The sequence below is a fragment of the Epinephelus fuscoguttatus genome, linkage group LG11, assembly GCF_011397635.1.
Source record: "Epinephelus fuscoguttatus linkage group LG11, E.fuscoguttatus.final_Chr_v1".
NCBI lineage: Eukaryota > Metazoa > Chordata > Actinopteri > Perciformes > Serranidae > Epinephelus > Epinephelus fuscoguttatus.
In genome coordinates, this window is record NC_064762.1 from 2,810,139 (window position 1) to 2,832,507 (window position 22,369).

General features: G+C 41.8%; 1 protein-coding gene across 3 annotated transcripts in view; it reads right to left on the reverse strand.

Moving 5' to 3' along the window:
* Positions 1 to 306: 306 nt before the first annotated feature.
* ppp2r5cb (protein phosphatase 2, regulatory subunit B', gamma b) overlaps positions 307 to 22,369 on the reverse strand; it is a 45,110-nt gene continuing 23,047 nt past the window's right edge. For all 3 annotated transcript variants that reach the window (XM_049590496.1, XM_049590495.1, XM_049590497.1), the window contains 13 exons: positions 16,861 to 17,060; positions 9,878 to 9,988; positions 9,678 to 9,770; positions 8,834 to 8,964; positions 8,666 to 8,725; positions 5,751 to 5,859; positions 5,567 to 5,620; positions 3,868 to 4,038; positions 3,620 to 3,747; positions 3,422 to 3,523; positions 3,104 to 3,176; positions 1,883 to 1,999; positions 307 to 948 (listed from right to left, as the gene is read on the reverse strand). In XM_049590496.1, coding sequence (XP_049446453.1) covers positions 814 to 948; positions 1,883 to 1,999; positions 3,104 to 3,176; positions 3,422 to 3,523; positions 3,620 to 3,747; positions 3,868 to 4,038; positions 5,567 to 5,620; positions 5,751 to 5,859; positions 8,666 to 8,725; positions 8,834 to 8,964; positions 9,678 to 9,770; positions 9,878 to 9,988; positions 16,861 to 17,060 — 1,484 coding nt within the window. In that variant the 3' untranslated portion in view covers positions 307 to 813. The remainder of the gene's footprint in view (positions 949 to 1,882; positions 2,000 to 3,103; positions 3,177 to 3,421; positions 3,524 to 3,619; positions 3,748 to 3,867; positions 4,039 to 5,566; positions 5,621 to 5,750; positions 5,860 to 8,665; positions 8,726 to 8,833; positions 8,965 to 9,677; positions 9,771 to 9,877; positions 9,989 to 16,860; positions 17,061 to 22,369) is intronic.

Genomic DNA, 22,369 nt, shown 5'->3' on the forward strand with positions numbered 1-22,369 from the left:
CTCTCTGCTGTAGACCCGGGTGACCCTGTCCTGATTAACAGAACGATCAATGAATCCAAACAGCTGATGGAACAAACAGCCGAACAGAGCGGTTATACAGACAGGAAATGTGTTTCACTCTGAGAAGAGCTCCTAATATACTATGTAGGAAAAAATAAAATCTAAACAGCTGTCTAGTTTAAATGTTATGAGAAAAATAGCTAATATTAAATACATAGAAACAACTGACATTTTCTCATCGACTGATTTTTTTTTTTTTCTTTTTTAGAAATTAAACTGAAGGAGTCCTCTGTGGAGGTTACAGCTGGGGGGGCGGGGAGGGGGGGCTCATATTATTTGTACAAGCACCTGACATCTATAAAGAGGCAAGAAGAGAAGACAGCTCACACACAGAACAGAACACCTGAGAGAAATGACCAGAAGGGGGCAGCACAGCACCCCGAAAACACAACAGAGGACAGAAGAAAGAAAACAACGGAGGAGAGAAGAGATAACAACACTACAGTATCTTGGGTGAAGCTCGGGGCCTCGGTGCACGTCGTGGTCATGCAGGACCGTCCAGCACCACTGACGTTTCTGCTGGACATTAACCAGGTGGATAAAAGAGAGAGGTGTGGGTGTGTCCCAAAAAAAGCCGGACCGGGCTTCAACGTGCGGCTTTAGACATTTTCTGTGTCAGGTGGAGCTGTTCAGTTCTGTGTTGTGCTGGGCTGAGAGATACCAGAGCTCTGTTGTTGTGCTGGCCGCCGTGGGCCTGTGGTTCCTCTGTGGATGCTGCTGCTGCTGGTTTCATGGTGGATCTGGGGTGGTCTCTTAGTGGCCGTCGTGCGTCGTCAACATTTCCTCGGCTCTCCGGTGCAACTCCAGAGCTGTGACAGTGCAGATGTCCTTGGGGAGTTCTGATTTCCTCCTCATCAGTGGACGCTCTCGACGCTGATCTTTTTGGATCTGGACACACGGACACAGAACAGGATCAGTAACATTCAGCCAAACTTCACATGCTCAGAGTGTGTGAACCTGCACAGCTCCTCAGGTCCTCTGACAAGAATCTGTCAGCTGCTCCAAAGTGCAGGACTGAAACACATCTGCCTTCGCTCTCACAGAAAATATCTTTTCAGTACGATTCAGTCTGATCTGAATGTCTCACTGTGGCTGCACGTCCAAAATAATTTATTCAAGTATGCGTTTTTATTCATTTAGTTACGACTGATTTTATGTGACTGTTGCCTTGTGTGTGTCAACCTTGTTGTTGTCATTGTTGTTTGTTGCTGTTGTTTTTATTGCTACTGCGGCAGAATCAATTGCCCCTCGGGGACAAATAAAGGTCTTGAATCTTGAATCTTGAAAATAAATGGTCTGTCTAGGTAAATAATTTCACTGCATGACAGAATTTAGCGCAAACATGAGCAAGCCTCAAAATGCAGTGTGAAAAAAATATCAAAAAATGACAAAGCTGAACAGAACCACTTGCAGAGGCAGACAGATGCCTTCAAGGTAAATGATATAGTGCTTAAATTCTCCCAGTTTGTCCTCTGACCCAGTTGGAAGTCAGTTGGATGATACTTCACATGACTCACGTCTGTTAGCTCTGAATAATCATCTTGACAAAATAAATTGTAAAGTGAATGTATAAGTGAAGGAGACTGTTTTTATTCTTCACTTGAAACAGCCTCAAATGTTTTATCTGAGGTTGGTTACAAAGCTTATTTAATTTTGTGTCCAATCACATTTTCGGAGTTTCTGCTAAACACTTACAAGCCTCGTGGAATCCATTTGATCGTACACGCTCTAAATGCAAACGACTCAATGTACGGACACAATAAAACAGCAACAAGCCATGTTAGACGTGAGGTCACGGTCATATCCACTGCTACATTCCTACCTGTGTGGCTTCCTCCTCTACTGTTTTCTTTAGCATGCTGACGTCGTCTAGCAGCGGCCCGTCTGTCTCCATGTCCATCGGAGAGCCTGAGTCTATGGAGTCGATGTATATCAGAAACTGTGTGGAGAGAGGAGAGGAGGAGACACAGTTAAACCTAGAACCAACACTGATATTACTGTTCTCCTGTGTGCTCAATTATTCCTGCTCCTGTCTTTAAATCTTTGATTAACTTTAAGAAACTGAAAAAATCTGAACCCTCTGTGACCTTTTCTTCAGTAGCACCTGATAATGTGATTATATCCTGGAAATGGAATAAAACAGCACTTAACCTGAGCAATAATGGAATAAGATGTCCCAGACTGATACTGTAATGACATTTTTACAGACACCCTTCAGGTGGGCTTTTTTTTAAAAAGCAGGTTGGAGTCTATACCAGCTGACACTGGGTGAGAGGCGGGGTACACCCTGGACAGGTCACCAGATTATCACAGGGCTAAAATAACTATTAAAGGGAAATGAACCCGCTCATATCCATGAAGACTGGTCACTGTACAAGGATCGTCCATTAGACCAGAGTTGGTGGTGGATCTGAGCCTGGTAAGATCATCCTGATGACGTGAGCTCAATGTTCTATCTCACTCTCTGTGTCAGTCTGGCTCAAACACTTTCAGTGGGCGGAGCCAGACTGATATAAAGAGTGAAACAGAGTTATGAGCTCATGTCACCAGGATGGGTTGGTCTTAGATCAGACACCATCCGCTGAACATTCACTCACAACAGCGCCCTCACAAGGGAGCAATTTAAGGTTTAATATCTTGCAGAAGGACACTTCAACTTAGGCTGCTTTCACACCTGCCCTGTTTGGTTCGGTTCAATCGAACTCAAGTTTGTTTGCCCCCTCAGTGTGGTTTGTTTGGGCAGGTGTGAACACAGCAATTGCACTCAGGTGTGCACCAAAACAACCAGACCGAGACCTTCTTAAAGAGGTGGTCTCAGTCTGGTTCCAAAGGAACTCTGGTGCAGTTGGTGACCTTAGAAAGCGTCACATTTATCTTGCAAGTGTACTCTTCTTCAACGTTTGCTTTACTTCCTGGATTTTTCCCACATGGAAATTCTGACCAATCAAGAGCAGCTTTCTCACACAAGGCATTTGATCTGGTCCTCTTGTAAATGCTGCCGTGAGAACACCAACCAACTCTAGGCTTAAAATCTCTTTCTCACCTGTGGGTTTGACTTCGCGAGATTCTCGATCTTCAGCCAGGCTTCTTCTCTCTCTTTCCACTTGGCTTTCTCTCTGAGACACAAAACCAAACCAGGCAAAATCATCAGAGACAAAGGAAGAACTTACTCAAATGTACGCTGATGTCACAGATCTGTCATGTTCAAAGTATGTTAGGAGTCTGTGGTTTAGTTTACTGACCTGCTCGGTCATTCTTTCCATTTCTAATGATGTTTGTATGTTTTCTATGATGTGTAATAAAACCAAGACAGCCGTAGCTGCTCTACAAATCGGACCGTGACTCCTCGCTGGTGACCTACTTGCTTTTCTCTGCCCTGAACTGTTGGGTGCAGTCATCAAACAGCTTCTGGTTCATCTCCATGAAGAGTTTCAGAGCGTTGTAGATCAACCCGTGGATCGTTCTGCAGACAGAGAAAGATTACCACAGGTCACTTACGCACTTAGTATCATCACCGGGCAAAAGACAGAGACAATGGAAAGCCTGTGCAGTGACTCACTTGTTCCAGTGAGTCTTGGAGTTGCGGTAGAGGGATGGGAACATGATGGGCAGGATCTTGGCGGCGTTGTCACTGATCAGGCTCATGATGTACTCATTGTTCCAGTAGTACAGAGCTCGTTCTGCCACCTGAGAACAATAGTTTATAAACAGGGTTACATATGCACACAGTCAACTTTTAATTTAAAGAAATGTGTACAACTACATACTAAAATCACTTCAAGTGTGTAGTGGGATGAAATGTCAGACCTGAAAGTGCGGGCTGGACACACACTTGGCCAGCTGTCTGAAGAGGGGCTCCATGACTTTGACGAACTCCGAGGGCTCGATGACGTCCAGGATCTCCTCCAGCTCGTTGAGGAACATCACCTCTTTCGGACTGTGGGTCTTTGGCCAATACTTTAACAAAGCCATTACCGTCTGCAAACAAAGTCGACAGGATAATTAAAGGAGGAAAAAGTACAGATACAGTCGATATTTATGGGAGCACCAACAAAATGTCACGTCTTTTTACGCCTATGGGAAAAAACAAAGCAGTTGCTACCATGCAAAAGAGTTGCTGTATGGCTTTCTGCACGTCAAATAAACTTAAAAATTTTCCCATGTTTTTGTGTCTCAGAGACAAATGGGAACAACACGTTTTGAAATCTGTCCAGTACTGAGTGAGAGAAGTGGCCTGGCTGCATCACCATAACCGTCCACTAAATATGCTTGTTTTTGCCGCTGACATATTGTTTTTAGTGTCTGACAAGATTAATGATAGGATCCACACAGAGATATACCCTTTTTGTTAAAGAGTAAGATTGTAATTGTTTAACCATAAACAGCGCTACCATCAAATCCACCAGACTCCATTTAAATGAACAGTAACTAAATATTCCTAAAACACACTTCATTCAAAGTTGAAAGACACAAAATAAAACTCACAGAAACTATCTTAGTTTGTCTTTCCACTGTTTCTACAATCACCAACTCTGGTTTGGTGGAAATTAACCATCAGTTTACCAAGTTAGAGGTGGAAATATGTTGGCTAGATACTAGCTAAAATTACCATTTATTTAAATGGAGTCTGGTGGGTTTGGTGATGGCAATTTCGGGGCTGTTTTTGGTAAAACAAAAAGAATCTAACGCTTTATTCAAATAGTGTTAGATTGTTTAGCCACTGGTATAAAAGTTGTTCCTCCAAGGCCTCCAAGGACCTGCAATCCTTAAGGCTGCAAATCCCTGATTGATAACGCTGCAGGACATCGTCAAAGCATAGACTAATGGTGATGAGTAACATCAACGCTACTATACTGTCTCGAAACATACGTGGATTTCACTGACACATGCCAGTCTATTTAATAATATCTATAGTGACAGTGTTTCATATGCCAATTTTGAAAACCTTGCACTCTCTCCTCGCCCCCTAACTATGACTCCAACACCGACTGTATCTACTGACGGCTGACCTGTCAAGCTCAGTGAATCTCAAATGGTGTGCTGTGATGGAAAGCTAATAACCTGTTGATGAAGCACTACTGGAGCTGGCATTTAAAACGTTTAATAGACACATATATAGAGAGAAAGCAGATATCTATGTATATACTTTGTCATCTGGGACTGAAGACCTTTGAATCCACTAAAACCAGATTTATGTATTTCCCTATGTCTTGTTATGAAGTCACACAGGGTAAGCAAGGAAATGACCTCCATCTTTATCCCCTTATTTTCATCCAAAATAATTCAAATGCATTTCCTTTGCTGTTTACTAAGATTTTAAAATAATAAAAACAGGCACCTAAGTACTTGACAAAGCACACAGCAACTTCAAACAGTGAGGAAATATCAAAAACTAGACTTTGGCAACACAGTCTTTGGGTTCATACAGACATTAGTTAACCCTGAGCTGACAGGATATCGGAGCACAATATTAATGACATAACAACATTAATAAATCCCATCTTACCGGCTCTGTGAGGGTGCTATCCTTCTCTAAGAACTGTACCACACAGTAGGCCAGCTGTGGGAGAAAGACAATGTGATGTTAACACTCGTGACGTAGCTGCAGCACAGTAAACACTGATGCTGTGAGGTTTTGTTTATAGCAGAGCGAAGCATAACACCGCATTTAAAGCTGACAGCGTGGTTACCTGTGGGTGGTAAACACTAAGAGACTTGACTTTGTGTAAAGGCAGCAGAACTTTCAGCAGGAATATCTTGTGCTCTTCTTTCAATGGTAACGCAAACCCATTGATTATGCTGGAAGGAGAAAGACAGTCATTAGAAATATAACTTCACTGTAATGAGTCGAGACACAACAGAGAGGAAATAAAAAGGCTCCGTCTGTATGTATCTACAAAAAATGTGTCAGCTTTCTCATTTTACTACTTAATAACATTATTGGAAATAGGGCTGTCATAAAAACAAATACATCAGTACCAAGTAGATGCCAAAATCTGGAAACATGACGGTACTTGTTTTTCCCTAGTAGTGTAGGTACTGTAGATACTGGAAATGCAATTCTTTTGGACCTGACGGGGCAGCATATACACCTACAAGTGTTGTAGTCGGACATTAAAGGCCAAAGCAGAACGCCTACTGGCAACAGCAATACAGCAAGTGCAACTGCAGCGACACCTCCATCTTGACTTGTCGAAAGGCTAAAGCTAGTGGGGTTTTTTTTAACCTCTCTAACTCCGCCAGGACGCTGACGTCCTCGCTCCCCTCCTCCTCTGTTAAATGGTATCTCCCAGGCGCACTATGTCATCAAACCATGTGATGTTTGGTATTGCTGGAGTCAGGAAGCTCTCGACTTTTCAAAAATAACATTGTTTTTCTTTTATTTATTATGTATTTGGCACCAGAGCAGCCTAAACACACAAAGTCCAAAATCGCGATGAGTGGTGACAAGTCATGTCATGCTGTTTTTCGACGGGAAAAGTTAAAGGATTACTCGCGATCTTATGTGGAGCTGTTAGCAGGCACGTAGCTGGTTTATTAAAGGTAAGAGTCTCACTCCTACCACTATTTTTGGCTGAGATATACCGTCTAGAAAGTGGGATCATAACTTTCACGTTTCATATGGCTTTATTTGGTGATATTTTATGGTGTTTCTGTGTCATAAACAACATCAGCTATCATAATGACACCTGATTTCAATAAGGTACAATGTTTGAAGCTGGCTGAGTGTTGTTTGATCACTGATAGTACTGTTTTGAAGCAGAGTGACCCACTTGTCATTTGGAGCTCCGCCTGGATCTTTTCATGGAAAAAACACTGTAGAATGGTCATACTTTGAGCAACCTTCTTCAAATTTGAAACAAGTGTTCATTGATAGTGTGCCTACAGCCCCACAGTGTCATTTACCTGCTCAGATGAAGCCACAGACAGTTATTCATCCTGAAACACATTTTTTATTTTATTTTAGGCACAATCTTCAATTTTTGACTGACTTCAGAGGCCCATTACTCTGTCTCTGTATCACCTAGAGTGTTTCTGACACTTTCACAAGAAGCTTCAGGGAGTTTTCTTTCTGGCAAGACCTCATGCATGCATGTAGTCAGAGCGGTTCAGAAGCTACAGTCATTTAAATTTGGGTATGTCATTTTAGGCGTTTTTGCTGCAAAATGGGGGTGGAGTACAAGAGGTTTAATTACTTGCAACGGGAGCACCACGTATTCACACCATGCTACAAACGGCAGCAGCATGATGAGGCCAAGTGGCTATTCTGCTTGGAGCGCTGCATATTCTGCATTTTTTTTTCTGATAAACAGCTATTAAAAAATATTCAACTTAGGTTAAAACACTGCACTCGTCATTGTCACTTTTGATCCAGCCATCAAAACACAGCAGAGGTGGGGTGGGACAGATAGCCTCCCATTAAGACCAAATGTCACATCTGACATATACAGGTGCTGAACAACAACAGAGGAAAAATATGTTAAAATACAGTAGGCTAAGGGGCCATTTATATGACAACGATTTCAGTAAAAACAGACAAGTCTGTCCTTTGCATTTTAAAAAACTTCTGCGTTTATATGACGTTACTGAAACGATCCCCGTTCACACGGAGCCGCAAAATCTACTGGAAACGCTGCAGTATGCACGCCAGGCCAATGGGTGGCAGTGTAAATTTGCAAAGCAACACCACAGCATGACGCCATGCGCCTGCGCTGAAGCGCCTTCCTCTACAACGCGGTGATTACAAACCAAAACAAAGAAGACACAATGGAAAAAGAATGCACAGATAACTTTGTCTGGATGGACGACGAGGTGGAGTTGCTACAGGAACAGATCTACACTTCACTTCAAATCAACAGGGTGAGCAGCACAAACAGAGCTCGGCATTGTTGTTGTGACGGTCGGCATGCCTAGTGACTGGAACCGTAATGCGCATGTGCGAAAAGTCCGTTTTCAGAGGAACTGCATATTGCAAGTTTCCATGACGATGGAGATGCTGCCGTTTCCAAAACGTTGCACTCTGGAACCTGTTTTTAAATTGTTGCGTTTTCAGGCACCCAAAACGCCGCTGTCGTGTAAACGATCAGCCAAAATGCAACTAAAGTTTACCGTTTTCAGTTGAAATCGTTGTCGTATAAACGGGGCTTAAAGGGCTTCCCCCGACTAAGAATTTTCCTAGTTGACCAATAGTTGTCATCTAGGGCCATTAGTCGACTAGTCGCCTGCATGTTTCTGATATTAATTAAATTATTAAATTAATGGGCATGTAGCTACTTCCATGTTTCAGATGATACGTCATGTTTGTAGTCGACCAATGAAGATGAGTTTACATACATGCCCGACATGTTATTAACTAGTACCAGCTGCAGTTTGTTTATTGTTTATGTTTGCTGCAGATATTCTGCTGGTTGTTATAGTCTTGTTATGTTTATCGCCTTAATAAATATATTAAATTGTATGTCATCAATTTTTACCCACGGTTTTAAAAAAATGGTAGTGAATTTTTCAAGGTACTGTATGAAAGTTAGACATTCCAGTATCGTGACAACACTGAAGCATTAGGATGAGAAATGGTTCATGTTTGCACCTCTCAGAAATTTCTTACCTGCCTAATATTTCCAGTAATTCTGCTATTCCATTATGATGTTCAGTCTCATAAATGAACCTGGAAAACAAACATCATGATACATCACGGTGGAACACTCAACAGAACACACTCCATTAGTCACAAACACAAGTGCCACTAGTGAACCGTACTCAATGAGTCACTCACCTATAAAATATGTTATTAATCTGTTTCCTAATGTACGCTCGCAGGCCCAGGAACTTGCCATAGATGCGATGAAGAGTGGTCTTTAAAAAATCTCTTTCCCTGGGGTCTTCACTGTCGAACAGGTCTAACAGCTGTGCACAAAACAAAGGTCACTGAGAGCAAATTCAAAAAGAGCAGCAAATACAAAGATCAAACAAACGCATACAATGCCCTTCTCTCAATCATTTATAACCACACACATACAGTACAGGCCAAAAGTTTGGACACACCTTCTCATTCAATGCGTTTTCTTTATTTTCATGACTATTTACATTGTAGATTCTCACTGAAGGCATCAAAACTATGAATGAACACATGTGGAGTTATGTACTTAACAAAAAAAGGTGAAATAACTGAAAACATGTTTTATATTCTAGTTTCTTCAAAATAGCCACCCTTTGCTCTGATTACTGCTTTGCACACTCTTGGCATTCTCTCCATGAGCTAGGCAAAGGGGCAAAGGGGCCAACAAGTGCTAAACACCTCTGGGAACTCCTTCAAGACTGTTGGAAAACCATTTCAGGTGACTACCTCTTGAAGCTCATGGAGAGAATGCCAAGAGTGTGCAAAGCAGTAATCAGAGCAAAGGGTGGCTATTTTGAAGAAACTAGAATATAAAACATGTTTTCAGTTATTTCACCTTTTTTTGTTAAGTACATAACTCCACATGTGTTCATTCATAGTTTTGATGCCTTCAGTGAGAATCTACAATGTAAATAGTCATGAAAATAAAGAAAACGCATTGAATGAGAAGGTGTGTCCAAACTTTTGGCCTGTACTGTACATTCATATAACATGTACTCACCTGCATTACAAACTTCTGGTCAATATACTTTTTGGCTATGTTTGGTTGAAAGTCAGGTGACTCTAAGAACCGTAGGAAGAATTCATAGACGAGCTGAGGAAAGAAGAGCCGAGGTTAAAGGATGTCAGAGTAACAGCTGTGTGGATTTATTCACATCATAAACAAGACTCTGCCTGAGTGTCTGTGTGTGTGTGTTGTACCTGTAGATGTGGCCATGCAGCCTCTAGCGTGGGCTCATCTTCTTCTGGGTCAAACTCAGCACCCGTGGGGTTAGATGATGGCGGCAGTGTCCTGAACATATTCACAGAAAACTGTGGGGAAAAAAGAGAAAAGTAGGTCAGCTCAACAACAACAACACTCAGTAAACACAGGGGACTCATGGAACCATGTTTCACCTTCAGACAGAGATAAACTACAGATTTCAAAGTATTTTTAAATGTAATATATCCAAAAATCTTAGGCGCATGATAGTGGACTAACTCTGGTGCGGTTGGTTTGTGGTGAGGTGTTCCGACCTGGATGTGAAGCAACTGCAGTCACATGACACATTGTTTGGGTTAAACATGAGCATGTTACAGTCCTGGAGGATTATTAATGTGCACCTCCTCCTGTACTGCCTTAATATGCACATTCAGCACATCCAATGCATCAAAACATTGTTTTCTAGTTGGAGCCGCGTTTGCCTCGTTTTCAAACTGTATGCTTTGACTAAAATGAACAATGACAGCAATATAGTCCACGATGAGCAGCGCTAAAATCAACCTGCGTAGTTGTCCCTCCATTGTGACATTAGAAAGTGTCACATTTATTTTGCAAGTGTACTCTTCTTCAACGTTTGCTTTACTTCCTGGATTTTTCCCACATGGCATTTGATCTGGTCCTCTTGTAAATGCTGCCGTGAGAACACCAACCAACTCTAGGCAATTATACAACTTTGGAGCAACATGAGTCCCTGATTCAGACCAGAGGAGACCACTCTAGGGCTGACAGCACCCGAGGAAAACTACTTCAGCTGAGATTATAGGATATAAAACATGCCATGGTTACTTATACAAAAACATTGACAAACAAAACTCACCCTACTTTGACAGGCTTAGATGATGCTCTACCTGAAACAATCCTGACAACTGACACAACCACGACAAATCTGACCTATTTCAACTATTCAAAGTCGCATCATTTAAGCTTCATCTTATCGACCTCTTTGCTGTTGGTCATCAGTGTACATTGATGATATTACCTGGTTCCAAACAAGGTGAGCTGATACTAGAAGGTGGAGTTAAATAACTGCAGACCACTGACTGGTCAGAGAGAATCATCACTAGCATGACACGGGACACCCTGCACAAACCGCCATTTTCAAATAGCAAACCAACTGCAACAGCGACCTCATTTTTTTATTCCTCCTGTCCCAAATTTTAAAAATGGCGGCCACAAAACAACACACAGACATTCCTCATCCCTCACAGCTGTTTAACGCAGCATTACTGTGGCAACCAGCTGCACATGGGGTACAATCTGCAATGGCAAACCAACTAGACAAAAGCACCTGTTACCAAGAGCGAGTCGAGTCAAGTGGAGCTGAACCACACAGTGGAAATGAGGCGTTAACAAACACTTTTTACCCATAATGCCCGTTGACCTCATACTGCCATGTAGCCAGGGTAAAAATATAACAGTACTGTTGCCAATCTCCAGCAAACATTAGCTCTGATTGTTGAGTCTGTCTATTCAACCTGTGCCTTTGACAGCTGATGATTGAATGTTTGCTTCTAAAACACACCTGACAGCTGAAATAAAGAACCTAGTGGGGGAACTCAGAAATCCATCAGTGACAGTATTTGACAAGCAAACAGGGTTGTTAACAATCAGTGACTTGTCCCACAGCACTACAACAAATAATCAATAGGCTGAGAGGATGACTGCAAAGTACCAAAGAGGAAAACAAGCCTGTTTGCAACAACGTTCAAAATGAACTTAACCAGTGACATGATCTACTTTTTAAAGGGGAAAACCACCAAAATTAAGAATTTAAATATATTATTTCCATGGCCAAGGAAAGTTCAATAAATATTTGTGAACATGAGCTGCTCTCTGTCAAAGCCAGAAACCAGAGAAGTAAGTCTCAAACTTGTGATGTCATAGGGTATAAAATCTGGAGCTGCTCCGTGTCCTCATCAAATTTTCTTGCCCCCAATCCTGATTCAAGTTATTCCATATTGAGTATCTGTCGATAATACAGATGCACAGTTCAAGTACTTTAAAGTTATTAAAATCAATCCAATGAACAAGTCTGACTAAATAGCTGCAATGCATTAAGAAAAAAAACCTGTTCCTTAACGTTTTTACTTCATATTTTTGATTTATTAAGAAGTATAGAATAACAAATCCTCTTTTAAATTCTTTTAACCTTGATGCTGTTGCAAGGGAGTTTCTCTCTCCCTTTCAGAGAGTATTCTCCAGTGTTTGTTGCCTTGGTGCAGCCGATTTGTACATCTTTCGCACAGATCATAGCAATAAATTAGCATTTTCTTTCTGGTTTTTTGCTTGCGGAGCTATTATTGCGCTTGCAGTGGCGTGGTGAGTGTGACCGACCGCTGTCTCTCCTCTGCCCACGGTGGAACACAATGCGCTGCAGACGACGCAAGGTAAAACGCAAGAGACTCTCATATTAGGCTGAGACAAGTGCTCGTAATTTTGGTAAGTGACAAATAAACATGCCGTCGTTTATGGCGTGTGGTGTTTCGCCGTGGGCCGTGCTCAGTCCCTGCTCTGACACACACAGGAGAAACACCAGTGTGGCGGCTGACGTTAAACAAAGGATGGGACTGGGCTCTATGTAGCTCGATATAGCCGATACCTATCAGTTTAAAATGCCTTCACTGAGGATCCTTCTCACCTCCTCCACCATTTCTTCCAGTTACTGCCATCAGGCTGACGCTACAAAGTCCCACTGGCCCGAAAACATCTAGAAGAAATCCTTCATTCCCTCAGTACTAACCACCCTGATGGATCTAAAATAGACACTGCACTTTAATGCTTTTATCAGTTGCTGTTGAACATTGTTGAGTCTTGTCAAAGGAGAATTTCTGTCACTGTTGGGACAGACAATAAAGTTTATCTATTCTATTCTATTCTTGATCAGCCCTGAAACTGATCCTGAGATCTGATCGGGACATCCCTACTCAGAGAATTCCCCTGGATGCTCTCACTGTCATCTGTAACATCATTCCCAGTTTGTTGTCTTAAGGGCAGCTGCAGACTTCATACTCGATGACATTGTAAATCCAAGTTTTAGCACTGTACTTTTGGGATTTGGGAGCAGACAGTTGTTCATGGTTGCATATATTTTCAGACTGTCTTAGACCACTGGAAGAACTTGAATGAATTTTAATCCCATTTCTACCCCTTAAATCTTCCACTTGGTATTGAGTGCCCTCGTTTGCGAGATAACCCTTGATGAGGGAAGTGAGTAATATTAGGGTAGAGATCTTTCCCTAAGAAATGGGACACCACTTCATGCAAATTGGCATGGCCGACCTGCAGGCATACGCCACGCTTAGTAGCGATGCAGTGAAAATGCCGGCTCCAGCGCTTGTGTTGTGGCGTGTGCTATGTTTATTCTTCTCCGTCTGATGAATCAACGGAGGAGAAATGCTGAAAACAGGAGGCGCCTACGACGTCTTCTAGTTCTGATCGATTTTGTTTGGGTAAGTCGATTTGTTTAAATATTTTGACGCTGTGTTCAACCGAGTTGCTGATGAGTTTATGCTAGTCCAACCGTCTGTTGTTTGTATAGCCTACATTCAGATCGTACAGTAACAAATTGTTTTCCAAAACTTGCCGAAGTTGCTGACTTTGCAAGGTGTTCTGGGAAATTTCATCTTCCACTTTGTTGAGAGTGTGGGTCGGGGCTCCCTTGGAATCTAGGGCAGGTTTTAAGTGTTGGAAACCACTTCCACCACCTCAATTCTGTTTTGGGACACCACTAGCCTAAACGTGAAGTGCACAACCAAGTGCAAGTGGGTATTTCTAGGGGAAGTGCGGGTATTGGGACAGGCCCTAAATCAGCCTCTGCAAACCGGTCAATCTTCAGGTTTAATTTTGCTTTTGAGAAACAACTTAGCTGTTAACTAAAAAATTAACTCACCCTAAAATCACTTCCTGTACTCCACTTATTGCCCAAAACTGCTCCATGAAAAAAGTCTGTCAAAATGAAGTTTATGTTGTGCTAATCCATCCTCGATCTCCCTTAAAATTTTAAATGAGAAAATGTTGTATTTGCTTTATGAAAATGGAGTGAATGAAAATGTGTGTTGGTTTAATATTCCCTCTTGTGTTTATCTGAGATAGCAGCCTGGTTCACTGGCGATGACGCTCCCCCGACTGGGAAGCATCCATCTGTTTTCCTTGGGAGTCTATTCTCACTTTCCAGACAGCACACTTAAGACAGTCCCTGCAGAGTGCAGTCGACCAGAGGTCAAAACACACTCACTCACCATCATGTTTATATTCCTAGCAGAGACCGTTTCTTACTTCCCCCCAGAGAGTGGGACTAATGGAACAACCATTGTCGTGTCATCCAAAGGTCTGCCAAAATATTGTTCCACAGCTCCAACACCGAGCCATCAAACATGTCCTGAAAGAACAAGGGCTTTCTGGAGGAAATAACATGTACGGCCTTAACATAAGAATACACTCTTTATGGCTGAAAAGGGAGTTTGTCGTGTCACTCTCCGTACTTTGATGATGAAAGCCGTCAGTGGACTTCAAAGAGTCCTTGTCTTTAAGGGGGCAGGGGAAAAGGGCTGTCAGGAATAAGAGTATATTTTCATGCAGATTTGAAAGCTCTGTTGCTGATCAAATGAAGCCACGAGGAGGAGGATGGGGGTAAATTTGCACCTTGATCATCTGCAGCTTACCATGTGGCATTGAGGCAGGGCTTTGATTAAAATCAAAGGCTTTTAAATTTGGCTTGGGAAAGCAAACCTGGCACCAGGAACACATCCAGGCCACGACCTCGGAGGAACACATCTCTAATAAATATACAGTAGGAGCTCACACTGACTACAGTCCGACTAGACGAACTGGTTCAGACCTGCAGAGGACGGAGCTACAGATGATTTAGCTTTAGTGACCTCACATGGGTTAACTTTCTTGCCCATCATTAAACAAACACCACTAAGTGACCACTTAAGGGAGACAAAATAGATGGATAAGAAAAACATTTAGGTTAGGATTATGTGACAAAGATCTTTGGGTTTACACTGAGGTCGGTGATGCTCATGTGAGTTTTCTATGACTCAGTGAGGAGCTGAAAAATAAAGACTAAATGGGTCTGGAACAAGTAAGTATCGCTGGCAGCGCAGCAGAAACCACAGTGCATTGTCTTCCCATGGTGCTGGAATAAAGTCCACGTGAAAAACAAAGATCTCGGAGGATAAGACCCATTATGCTCATTTTAAGGTTCATACTTGTATTTGGGGTTTCGACGACACCATGTTTACACACTTTAATGTTCAAAAAACCCCACTATTTTCCCCATACGCTCCAAATTAGTGCCAGTCTCTTTAAGGCCCCCTCCTGAAAAAGCCCAGTCTGCTCTGATTGGTCAGTGTTTCTGGATCTTCTGCATCTGCGCTCTCAACTTCTCTGCACCATCATCGCAGGGAATGACTGTAACAGAGTATAACGGCACTTTCTATGTGATTGGGTACCAAACCCAATACTTGCAAGGGTACTAACCCAATTATGTCGGTGCCAGAGAGAACTGATCCATGCTAGAGCCAAATTTCCGTACCTGGTTTAGACAAGAAGTGTGGCAAAGTTCCCTGAAGTCTAGAAGCCAACCACAGAGCTGTGCTGTGCTGTGATAGTTTTGGCACCTGGTCTATTTACTTATCCATATTATAGAGCAGACACATTAGCTCTATATGTCATTAGAAAAGAGCAGAGGAGCAGAACTGCCAAAAATTGCATTTTTGTTACTACAGAGAAAGTAAAGTACCGTAAAAAGGTACCACTGGGGACTGGTTCACATGTGAATGGTGCCCAACACTACTTTCTACTGTGATCAAAAGCTTCTAAACCTCATCTTCAAAAATACTCATAAAACTTGTTCCAGCAGGAATATGAACGAAAATCAGGTAGAAATTCACAACATTAGCACTGAGACTACATGTTTCTGTGACGTTAGCTTGTAGCTACAAGTAGTAGTTTGGCGTAATCATGTAAACACTTGTAGTAGCGTGCCTGGGGCAGATGACCATATACTGAAATCTGCACGAGCGATGTCATCTTGTCTCAAAAATGTATATGACTGTTGAAAACAGAGTATTTAGAAAGGTACGTTCATAAATATGAAGGACAATAAGAAAGTGCATAATAGGTCCCTTTATATGAAATATGAAGGCAAAAGCTAAATTCAAGTGACTGAGATAGTTAGTAAGAGACAGTAACTCTAAAGACAATGGAAGACAGTCCTCGTGCCCATGTTATCCATCACAGAAGACCATAGCTGCTGATTTACTCATCTACCTAGGGAGAGGACTCCATTTTCATATTTAATGAATAACAGGGTCAATATGGCAAAAGAAAAAGACCTGTTACGTTGCCCTCCTAAAAGACTCTTTCAAAACACACTGCCTTTCTTATTAAAGATCTGACATGGAAGATAAAATATTACTGAAAGTAATAATCAACTTTTCTGCAAAGTCCAAATATAAAATTGAACCACAAATCTACAAAAACTGTGACAAGGATTTTGCCTAGAAGATTTCATTTAGTGCAACTTTAAGACATTTTTTAAAACAGCAGCAGTGTCAAATTTATTGTAACTTCACCTCACTGATGCGAAACTCAAACCTGCAACAGTAGCTTAAAACCAACATCCATCCTGTCCCAGCACAGACGAGGCCACATTGTGAAGGAAATGAAAATACCACAATCTGTGTCAGGCCTGCAGCGTAAGCAACCGCTTTGCCTTACACCATATACAGGAACTTGTAGTCTGGAGCTGATTAATGTACAGTACTCAGATAGATAACCTGACGACACTCACTGCTCCAACTGTTGGAGAATTATATTTTCCAGTGAGGAACCTCCAACAGCTCAAAATAAAATAAGATAATGACTGTTAACTTGTGAATGTCAGTGACAAATCCATGTCTGTTTCAGTACTGACCACATGAACCACCTCTGGGTAGATGGGTTCGGTGATTACGTTCCTGTTGTGGGTGATGTACTCCACCATCTCGCTTAGCGCCGCCCGTTTCACCTCCTTCCATTTCAGGTCACTCAGTGGGTCCGAGACAAAATCGAAGAGGACGCAGCACTGCCGCAACTTCTGGATGAACAGCTTCTCCTGCTCTGCGGGGGGAACATCTACAAGACAGAGAAGGAAGGACAGTGGGAATTAACATGTCTGACATAATGTGTGTGAAGATTTCTTTTATTAGAAAATAACAGAAAATAATTATCCCAGCATGTATCTGAGAAACTGTCCCTCACAGTTCTGTCCCTCACAGAACAACATCTTGCTATCGCGCAGTTTGCTGAACAATCACTGTTTCACGACCATGTTTTATTTCAATATCATCATCAGGGATGAAGATGTGCATGAAGTTCTACCGACTGATTGGACAGTTTCGGCGTTTGACATCCTGCATCATCAGGGCACACCTGGGGAAGTCAAATCTGGCAGCTGACAGACGTTCATGCAGCAGCACTTGTAAAGTGTTAAGCTATATTTATCTTCTTTGGTTTCACAATGAGCTCATAGAGAGATAACTGATTGTAAGCATTATTAGTGGGCTATTATTAGACTGCAAACCAATCGCATGTTATGAGAAATGACTAACAGAGACAGGAGGGAAAGAAGGCGTCTTATACAGAAATGATTCAGGGATTCAGGGATTAATACTGTTACAAACTTTTTAATGAATGAAAACAAAGTACACAGAGTTGGAAACCATGATGGCAGTTTGAACAGCTTTTAAATCAGGGATAATACCCTCACTGACGTGCATGAGTGTTACCATGGTTACATGAATGCACACTAGCATAGATTGGTTAGAGGAAGTACGTGGCGTTTATCAGAATTTATTATGATATTGCGGATTTACTATTGGTTTAACTGTTGAAATCGTGCTAAAATCACATATCTGCTGTCATAAAATCCTGCACCAGGGCTTGATTGTCAGCTTTCACACCAGCCCAAATGAACCTTACTAACCATGCAAACGGACTTGAGTTCGTTTCAACTGAACCGAACAGGGTAGACATGAAGACACCCTAACATAATCAGCACTAGAACATAAACACAGGAAACTGTTAAGCATAACAGAATGGGCTATAGAGAAGTGGCCAAAAGAGCTGTAGGAGCTTTAAAATTTAGGAAAGCGTATGCATGATGTTGCAGCACCTGACACTGACCCGGTTACTCTGCCTGTTTAAGGTGGGACTGCTGCAGCATTATTCCATACAGTACAATAGGGAGACAGAGTTCAGGGTTTCCCACACATTCATTTATTTGTAGCACCACATCACGATTAAAACCTCTGCCGCCATGTTTAGATTCTCTATTTTTGGAACTGCATCTTTCATTAGGTGGCTGTTGAAATATACATATTGTTCGGTTGTTTTCTACAATACGCTCTCGGAGCACAGAGCGCTCTCTGGGCAGAGACGGAGCAGCAGAACATCAGGTGCAGTTAAAGTGAAAATTAACAATGCATTGTGCTGGGTCTAAAAGCAGCTCCTCTGATTAGGGATGCATGATAATATCAGCACCTCACTGCCGATACTGGCTTCAAATGATCAGAATTGGCCAAGATGCTGATTGGTATCAATCAATATTTAGCTTTAAAATCAATATTTAGAATAGCCCAGCATGCTTTCTCTGCATGTTTTTTTTTTTTATTTCTATGTATGTATAATATGATGTCAAGTCCACTACAGAAGAGACCTGATGATCACTAAAATTAGGGAAGGGACAAAAAGTGAATACGTGAGTTGTTATACACCAGCAGATCGGATATTGGCAAAAAATCCATAACCTGCATTCTTACCTCTCCTCCATCAATCTTATCTGATCAGTTCTGATCGGACTGACTAATCAATTATCCACCCCGAGCCTCAAAACTCCACAAACTGCTGCTGAGAAAAAAAAGAAGAAATCTGCCTGCGCTGCGTTCAAGGACCCACAAAAACCTCCGCATTTAGAAAGGGGACACAGACGGATACACAAGGACACACCTGTATGTCTCGATGCTTTGTTTGTTGCCATGGTAACAGCCAAAAAACACTTCTTCTTTTTCTTTTCATTTATTCAACATGCAACACAAAGACATACACAGAACACACAACACAGAGTGTTCCTAATCCTTTCCAAAATACACCTACTAGTTAAGCACACAACCCACAATTTACCATTTATAATCCAATAAAAAAAGCACAAGAAAATCAACATATATGTATAACACACATAATAAAAACAGTAATAATAATAATACCACTTGTTTAATGTTTTCATGTTGTTTTTTCTCCCAAAGCTTCAAACATTATTCGGGTTCAGTACAGCTTATGGACTGGGCGACATGGAGAAAATCAAATATGATAAATACCTCGATATTGCAACAATATTGTCGGGTTTCAAAAAATATTTACACCATTAGATTTTTGATGATCTTGAAGATATAATAACTACGTGGGTAAAGACAACTGAACAGCTAGCACTCTGGTGAGTTCAGAAAATGACATCACTTCACTGTAATGTAGCCTGTCAAACCAGGAGGAGACAACACTCATGATATTATCCAAAATCTAAGATGGTATCTATCTCAGATCATGCTATCGATATATACTGCCCAGCCTGAGTGCAGCTGTATTCTGCTGCTGTGGAGCTCATGTGTTGACATGTAGAGACTTAATTGAAAGACTTTGTAAATCAATAATTCAGTCTTTTAAAGACAGTGTCACCACTCCATCAATGATGCAGAGGCTCTACATCTGCCTCCAGGAATATTGAGCCACACCTGTCTGTGTATAATCATTAACTTCCCCATTTAAAAATCATTACACGTTTTTGTAGCTTCTGCACACTCACTCAGAACGAGCCAGTCTTCACTCTGAGCCAGCGTGCGTGCATTATCGCCGTGCAGCAGCTGCTGCAAATAAGTCAATGATTAACACAAATCATCCACGACACGCTTACTCAATATAACATGTAATCATTTCATCAAGTCGCCAAAATAAGAGAACAACACGCCAAAGTGGTGCATTTTGAGCTCATGTTAAAATATACTGAGACTTTCAGCAGCTTCCCAAAATACTCTGGAGCTGTGCCAGGAGCGAGGAGCAGAGGAGCTAAATGCAGACTCACCGAGGAGTTCTGTTCTGCACTTTGGAGCCGTTACAAGTCTGCTGCTCCCCAGAGGACCTGAAGGGCTTTCCCGACTCTACAGCAAAAGTGTTTCAGACACACCAGGAACAAAGCCGTGCAGTGCTTCATAAACAAGTGAAAGAACTTTAGAGCCAGAGTTAAAAATAAAGGTAACCATCGGAGGGACTGGAAACAGACGTTATGTGTGCTCTCCCTCTGGTTCCTGTCAATAATCAGGCAGCACAACTCTGCAGCAGGTGTTACTCATTCGCAGCTTTTGTTATGATGTATGTTCTGCAACGGAACATGCTGCTTTCACCAAGGGAATAACTAACTTGGTTTCACTGACAAAATGTCAGCCGCAGCGTGTAAGAAACGACAGTAGAAGGACAGCTTCTCCTGCAAGTCATTTGAGCCACAGCTGGTCAGATACCAGCGACACAAACCCTGAAACCAAAAAGAAGTGGAACGGTGCCCATTCACGCCCATCCAACATGGGGATTAGTGACTTAAAACAAGAAGTCACCTTATGAAACCTACCCACAGGACAGCATTCACAGCATCGTCACAGCCTTTGATTCATGAGTCAGTCTTGTCTCCCCATTAACAATCTGCATGTGTACTATACGTCACCATGGTGACCACAGGCAGAGACAGGACTTTGGACCTGGGGGTGACCACCGCTAATCAAAGATGTACGCAGGCTGCTGCTGGTGTTACACTGGAATCATATGCTGCTGATTTGTTGAGCCCGTCAGCTGCGCCCATGAGACGTGTCAGCCAACCTGACCTTGTGCAACACCAACTCGGAGTCGACAGAATACCCAGAATACATCAACCATTCATCACTTTCTACAAGACTTAAGGTAGAAATGCAGACATATTACTGTTAGGAAACCATTTTGTGTCATTACGTTCACAGAAATTAAGCAAGTAAAGATTTAAATATAGTGGGAATATGGTTTGGTGTGCAACAGGTAGAGCCTCAAAACACAGCTTCATCATTATGACATAAAATTCCCAAAGGAAATGCTACAAAACACATCTTAAACTCAAACCACGACACCACACAGAACTACAAAAGTACTAATAATACCGACAAAAAGATTTGGCAATCAGTTTAACAGTACAAAATATATATTTAAATATAAAACCAGTCACACATGGATGACTGATAAAGATAATATTCAGCTCTTACAGAAACCTGTACTGACATGGATCAGCTTGTGGGTGCCATAAATCAAACTGCTTTGCCCTCACATCCCCTCACATACAGAGCTGTCAGCAGATCGTAACAGATAGTGTCCCACTGAAGAAAACATTGTGCCGTTTAGTCCCATCAGAGGACACAGAACAACAAGGTGAAACTCAGATTTCAGAGCAGTGATGTATTTGGGTAATTTTGCTTTTCTGTAGCAAAAGAAAAGTGCATCAATTGAAAGTGTGCACCACCCGTCCCTTAGTAACTACAACTGTTTACAACAAACAACAACACAGAAAATAAAAGCCTCCATACTAACTACAAACCCACAAAGCATAGCTATCAGGTACTTTATCATAACAGGAAACAGATTACTCACGTACACATAAATCATCTTTAGATAAAACCACACAGTCATCATCTTGCATATGAATGCACGCTCCTCTAAAGAGAAAATGGCTTTAGCTTTGCTGACATCTTTCCATCGTTAATATAAAGAAGGAGCCAGTACTCTGGCACTGAAACAAACATCAGAGTCAATACATAATTAATACTTCAGTTTAATGACTTGGCACTGGTAAAATAGGTCAATTCGGAGATATTCGGTACTGTAGGTTGTGCACACTCCCACACAGACTCGAGCCTAAACCTGGGACTGACAGTACCAGCAGGCAGACTTTCCCTACACCTCCACGCTTCTGAGTCACAGCTGGTGTTCAACACACAGCACGAAATACAGCTACCTGTGTGCTACCTGTAAATGCCATGTTTTATTTCTATACATGTAGTAATTGATTTAATTATACATCTCCCCAAACAGAACGCTCGTAAAAACACATCTGCAACTTGGGTTTCTTGACGTGTTGGACGAGGCATCAAACGACTTGTTTTTAAATGTGTGTATCAGCCCTCGGCGTTTACTTGTGCAACACAGTACCTCAGAGACAAGAAGTCCAGCCAACTGATTACAAAACATTTTTAAGTCTATATTCAGAACCAGTACAGGATAGTGACAAGTTTGCAAGTAGCTCTGCAGTAACATCATACTTCACTTCCCTCTATCCAAACTACTGGCCACAAACAGGATCTTATCGACCGCATCAAAGGTCA